Genomic DNA, 6,589 nt, shown 5'->3' with positions numbered 1-6,589 from the left:
CCTATGTACCGTAGTCAAGGAGATTAAAAGTTATCTAAACTCCTTGACCGTAGTAAATTTATAGCCCCCCAACCGTGACCCTGGCAATTATACTTTTATAGGTGCTTCGACGTCGAACACAGGAATGTTGCATCCCTCTCGTCCTGGGTTGTCCCAGTCTGGTAGTGTCAAAGCTGGCCTCCTTAATGGTCTAAATTGTGTCGAATAGAGGGTGTAAATACACTTAAATTATATATGTATATAAAATATTATGTGTTTAAAAAAAACCCAAACTCAAACGTGACAATGCAGGCAAGGCGAATCCATACAAATCTGGGCGCAACACAGTGGTGACCAGCAATGGCGCGTGTTAAGTGGATTATTATAATCAGTACGTGTGTGTGTGTTTGTAATTTTATGTATTTATGTAAGAGTAATATATATTATATCATTGTTAATTAAATTGTCATGTTTATAAATGAAAGTAGAATTTAAAAAAAAAAAAAAATCCTAAAATTTTGTACTTGTAGTGTAGTTCTAAACTCCTTGACTTCCCCACAGAATTCTATACAAACCCCACAAAGTGTAGAATTCTGTGGACTTCCCCCAAGGAGTTGCTTCCCCCTCTTCAGACATCTTTTGTCTCTCGAAATTGAAAACCCACGCAAGGACCGCTCTTCTGTCCCATAAAGGGCAAAGGGAGAAAGTCTTCTTTTGTTTACATCCAAAACTATTACTCAGATTTATAAATGTAGAAAGCGCTGAGTATGAACTATTCTACTGTTCTCTGGAATCAAGAAGTGCAGAAAGCGATCGCTGCCTGCTTGTGAACTGCTCTCACCATCAAGGTAACTTTTACAATACGACTAGCTTAAGAGATGTTAGGAAAGGACGTGTAAGTGTTGAATGAGCTGTTGTTAGTTGTGTGTTAGTCTAGTCTAGTGTTAGTAACTTAAGTCTTAAAAGTAACTTGTCTTGTCAGTGTTACTCCCTCAGCCTCATGATACAAATATAAAGTCATTCAGTCCCTGAACCTGTACTGTAACTAAGGCAAGGCACTAAGGGTTAGAGTTAGGGGCACTCTTCAGTAGAAGTGGTCCCGGCCTAACTCCAACATTTATACTCAAAGAAAGTGGCTATTCTCACCCGCCCGGAAGTTCTCGCAAGATCAACTCCTCCCCTCTTCTCTCTCTCTCCGTCTCTTTCTGAATACTGTCTATCGGTGTGGACGATCAAATTGACCAAAACAAAGTTAAAAAATGATGTTAAAACACAAAAGTAAATTAATTTGGTTGTCTACAAAGATGCTACGGCTATTTAACTTTTCGAATCGAGCCGAACTACGCGGGTCGCCATTTTGTTTTGCCCGGAAATTCTCGCGCTACTCCTCTCTCTCTTTCTCTCTCTCTCTCCACTGCCCACAGACAAAATTGTACGCTTTTAGTAGGCTACAGTTGTAATGGAACGTTTGTTCACGGCACAGAATTCTACAATTTTTCTGTTATCACAGTGTAGAATTCTGTGGTTTAGGGTGAACGCGCACCGGGTGAGAATAGACACAAGACTCGCCTGCACTATTCTCACTCCGGGTGAGAATAGAGGTGGCCATACTCAAAATCGGAAACAAAAACGAAGTCGAGTAAAAAAGCTGACCGGAGTGACCGAGTTGCCAGGGTGAAAAGGCCATCGATAAATTTATAGAAAAAGTCCCAACCCATTTAAGACTATTTTTCGGCACTATTTAAACATTTTTTCAGGATTCTGAGAACAATGTTGGCACTAAAAACTGTTACAAACCATTGTTGTTGTGAATGTACAGGTACCCCCTCTTTTTTTACGCATGTAAATAATGTAATGTCTATGGAGTTAAAGGTCGGGACCACTTCTCCCAAAGAGTGCCGGGTTAGGTTTAGTTAGGCAGCTAGAGGTAGCCTGTACTATAATCCGGTTTCGGCCCCAACGATAACTATGGAGTGAGTGTGGGTTTTGACTCCACCGCTGATTACTTCTGGTTCTAAATGATTAGATCTTCTTTTCGACACACATGCCGATATATGAAGAGATATCAATTGTAAAACTAAAACATCAAACCCCCTTGTTTAAAAACAAGTGAAATATTACTGCTCATTTTGTATTTAAAAATAACAGCGCATCAATCGCTTTTGTTCGGGTAATACATGAAAACCGAATATTTAAAAGTTAGTATCAATATTCCAGTAGTACTCTTGGGGCCCAAACCGGAGAATGCCGGGTTAGGCTTAAGTTTAGGGTTAGGTTCAGGGTTAAGGTTTGATGGTTTGGGTCAGAGTCAGAGTTAGTAGTGGGTGGTTGGCGGGTGCTCTGGTGTGGTTTGCTTCTTCTTTCCTATCAAACGTCTATCGTCCTGATCTCCCCTTCATCTTTTTTATGGTCGTTACTCTCTTGTAACAGCTCTAATCTTCTGGCGCTCATATGACCTAATGCAGTTGCGAGCGCCGTAAAACCTCTACTAAAACTAAAGAGTTAGTAGAGTCAAGGTTTGGGTTAGAACTTAAGGTTGGGTTATGGTTAAGGTTTGGGTTATGGTTAGAATTAGGGTTAAGTAAATGGTTAGGGGTAGGGTTAGGTTAGATTTAGGGTCAGGGTTATGTTTAGGGTTAGGGTTCTAAGACAAGACTAATTCTACCGGTCTAATGATTACTAATGGATCTTCTTAGAACAACTCGTGCCCACTTACGGAGTAGATTGGAGAAACTATTCTACATCACACTATGAAGTTTGAACATTGTTGTTGACGATTCTCCTCGGTCCTCATTTACTCAGTTCTTGACCAGTCACAAAAATACATGGATTAAAAATGGTCTAAACGAAGAGAAGTAGAAGCCGAGTCCAAGTTGGCAAATAAGATTTGAAGTTTAAAGCAATAGAAAAATAAATTAAAGTGCTGGCCTTTGACTGTGTGGTCATGGTTTGGAATGCTACGACAACTGATTTAATTTCTTTTTTTTTTCTACTTGTTAAATCTTTGGCATTCTCTCTTCCTCAGTCCCCTCCTTTCTCATCTAGGGGCCAAGACCTTTGGGCTATTTCCAGATCCCAGCGTTTTATTAACTTCTATTTCACTAAGCATTTCCAGATGGGATAGCTCTTTAGTTGACAATTGTTTTGTGTGTAAGTTTTAGGAAGGCAAATCTGGGGTGGAGTGGAGGGTGTTTGAGAAAACAGTGTTGTCAAGACAAAGAAAATATCAGTTCTCTGAAGAAATGGTATTATTGTATTGTTTGAACGATCTATAAATTCATTTTGCTTGATGTCCATGCTTGACTGTATTAACCTAAAAAAAAATCTGAGTGTCATTTCATGATGAGATACTACTAAAGTTATCACAAAGACTTGAGAGATGAAATCTCCTCTCTGTGACACACTCATGATCTATGGACAGAACCTTGAGAAACAGAATCTGACGCCTACAGAACAGCCATTCCATCGAGAAACAGGGATAATTTGACACCTACAGAACAGCCGTTCTGGAAATAGATTACACTTACCTTGTCCTGTATTGTTTCTACTTTCAGAATTAAATATTCCGTTCCTTGATCAAGGCTCAAGATCCCTGGACGTAAAACAGGATTGATTGCTGAGTAGCAGGCTGCGTTTGTTGTATTGGCTCTAAGCAGTTCTGTCTATTGTGGCTGTGCTGAGCTGAGAGTGACAGAAGGATGAGTGGACAAAGGACGGAGCGAGGGATCCTTGGGCTGCCCAAGAAAAAGAGTATACTCTTCAGTCTCACCTCGAGGAAGGGGGAGGAATATCCCTCAGATTCTGACGACTCGGACTATTTCCCAGGCAGGTGGGTATTATGTCTTCAAACCTGTTCTCAGATCACCTAGTGTGGAATTATGAGAGTGTGTCAGCTGCATCACTTGTTTGAATTATTACTTAGGCATATTTTTTGGTTTATAATTTAATGACAAGTTATGAAGTTTGTGAAGGGTACGTTTCTGCGTTGAGATGGCTGCAGCGCTGTACGTCTTTAGGGAATGCTTAGCTGGTAAAACTGGAATGATCATGGGACTACTAGCGCCAACAGCAAGTGTTGTTTTAGCGACCGATATTGTTGGTGGTACTTGAGCACAAGTTGTTATCTCTGAGCTCTGTAAGAAAATACACATTGGGAGTAGAACTTGATCTCTGCCTATATTTTGTAACACGTTTTCTCAGGAGGTCGACAGATGAAGACGATGAAGCATGTGTGCTGAAGAAGGCGAAGAAGCGGAGTTTGAAAAGGAAACTGAAGGACAAAACCAACTCGTGGCAGGCCGGGGTGGCCAGAAGTACAAAGAGCACAAGGCTTAACAGCAAAAAAGGTGACAGCGTTTGTATCTCACCGATTTGTAGTTTTGTCGTGAACAAACTTGTCATTTCATGTGTGTGTGCTTATCTGGTTTGCTTTAGACTATAGTGGGGCAGCGTCCAAAAATAGTATGGGATGGGCTTGTTAGTTTTTAATGTATTTTTGAGATTTGTCTGACTTGCTGTATGTGTGAGAGTATGTATGTATGAGAACATGTGTGTATGTTTTATTTTTGTGTTAAGTTACTCTCACAGAGGGCTATAGTTGTTTGTTGTGAGTGTGTAGTTGTGTCCCTTGGCGTTGTTTGACTGCTCTAGCTTTTGTTAGTGTGTCTGTTGTTTGATGGACGTTCCTGGAAAAGTGTGTACGTTGATTGGTGGACGTTCCTGGAAAAGTGTGTCCGTTGTTTGATGGATGTTCCTGGAAAAGTGTGTCCGTTGTTTGATGGATGTTCCTGGAAAAGTGTGTCTGTTGTTTGATGGACGTTCCTGGAAAAGTGTGTCTGTTGTTTGATGGATGTTCCTGGAAAAGTGTGTCTGTTGTTTGATGGACGTTCCTGGAAAAGTGTGTCTGTTGTTTGATGGATGTTCCTGGAAAAGTGTGTCTGTTGTTTGATGGACGTTCCTAGAAAAGTGTGTCTGTTGTTTGATGGACGTTCCTGGAAAAGTGTTGCTGCTGTCTTGGCCAGACATTGTTTGTGAATGTTGTCGTTGGAAAACTTTTATTTGTTTTGAGAATTTTAAACGCAAACTTTCGTTCTTTTTTTACGAGCTGGCAAATATTTAATGGGACTTGCACGCCTCAATCTGTCCTCAGATGTCCAGACTGTGGCAGGGAGACCAGTGGGCAACACCAGGTATCATTTACCTCCCGAGATCTGGCTGAGAATATTCCAGATGTGTGTCGACGCTGAAGGGGTTGCGACCTTCGTGAAAAGGTTTGTCCACGTCATCGTCTGCTCGTTTGGGTAGCTGTCCTTCCGTCTGGTTTGATCCCAGCCATGTTGACAAAACCTAATAATCTTATTATAATGGAGCTAAGCCCGTGTGTGTGGTCAGTAAAAACGTCTTACACAGGAGCTCATAAAATCTACAAAAGTATGATTCAGACAAGAATTGCCCCAAAGGTTTACGTGGGCAGATTTTCAAAGTTCGGAAACTACTTTTTGATTTCTCAGGTTTGATGGTTTTTCCTGTAAATCGAAGCTCTCGGATGTTTTCTCTCTGCCGTTAGCCATTTCATATTTTACTAGGGGCCACTTCCATTTCATATTGGTCTTCTTCCTGGGTGTGAGACAGCTGCTTCTTCTACTTCCAGAACTAGAATCTCGACATCCAACTCTGTTTGGATGTGTGCTTGACAGTGTCGATGGATACTTCCGGCCAAACTTCATCGTATTGACTTTTTCTAGATACATTTGGTATAGTCATGTCCCCAATACGTTGTGTTCCTTTAGACTCACAAAATGTTTACTTCGTTGTATTGACGTTTTCAAAATTTTGGCGCCTGTTTGGTGGGTAGAATTTTTGGAGCAAGACTTCAGATCTAGATCTCTCTGTATCCTAGATGTATTTGGTGCGTAGTTTTTTAGAGCAAGACTTCAGATCTAGATCTCTCTGTATCCGAGATGTATTTGGTGCGTAGTTTTTTAGAGCAAGACTCTAGATCTAGATCTCTCTGTATCCGAGATGTGTAATTTGGAGTACAGAATTCAAGACTGATTTGTAGTAGTTTGCAAGACAGAAGTGGCGTTTGTGTTTTGTGACTGAAGGTCATGGGTTTGAACCCTGCCATAGGGCGATATCATGTCCTTTTAGAGGTATGTTGTAGGAATTCTCCTCACTTCATCCAAGTGGGAATGGTACCCGGCGGTACCGTGGAAAGATATCTTGTAATAATAATAGATGCATTTGTATAACGCTTATCCCCGCTCAACAGCAGGCTCTAGGCGCTTTCCACTATATTATTACCCCAGCAGACCATAGAACGCTCCGAAACATTCTCAGCTTACCGTGAAGCATACCTATCTGTAGAAGACAAAACCTATCTATAGAAGACAAAACCTATCTATAGAAGACAAAACCTATCTATAGAAGACAAAACCTATCTATAGAAGACAAAACCTATCTATAGAAGACAAAACCTATCTGTAGAAGTGTTGACAAAACCTATCTAGACATGCCATGTTGTTGAGGCTTTGAGGCTGGGACTGTGCATTTATCAACAACAGCACTTTTCTCACAATAACCCCAACCCCCCTATCCAGGCCCCTCCATG

General features: G+C 40.9%; 1 protein-coding gene across 1 annotated transcript in view; it reads left to right on the top strand.

The window, feature by feature from the left end:
• Positions 1 to 359: 359 nt before the first annotated feature.
• Positions 360 to 6,589, top strand: part of LOC101859521 — a gene marked incomplete at its 3' end in the record, with an annotated part of 18,739 nt that continues 12,509 nt past the window's right edge. The window contains 4 exon segments of the mRNA XM_005109896.3: positions 360 to 827; positions 3,534 to 3,808; positions 4,180 to 4,325; positions 5,129 to 5,249. Coding sequence (XP_005109953.2) covers positions 3,678 to 3,808; positions 4,180 to 4,325; positions 5,129 to 5,249 — 398 coding nt within the window.

This window comes from Aplysia californica, unplaced genomic scaffold (assembly GCF_000002075.1).
Source record: "Aplysia californica isolate F4 #8 unplaced genomic scaffold, AplCal3.0 scaffold00826, whole genome shotgun sequence".
In the NCBI taxonomy this organism is placed as follows: Eukaryota; Metazoa; Mollusca; class Gastropoda; order Aplysiida; family Aplysiidae; genus Aplysia; species Aplysia californica.
Note: the sequence above shows the minus strand (reverse complement) of the source record. Positions and strands in the feature narration are given on the sequence as shown.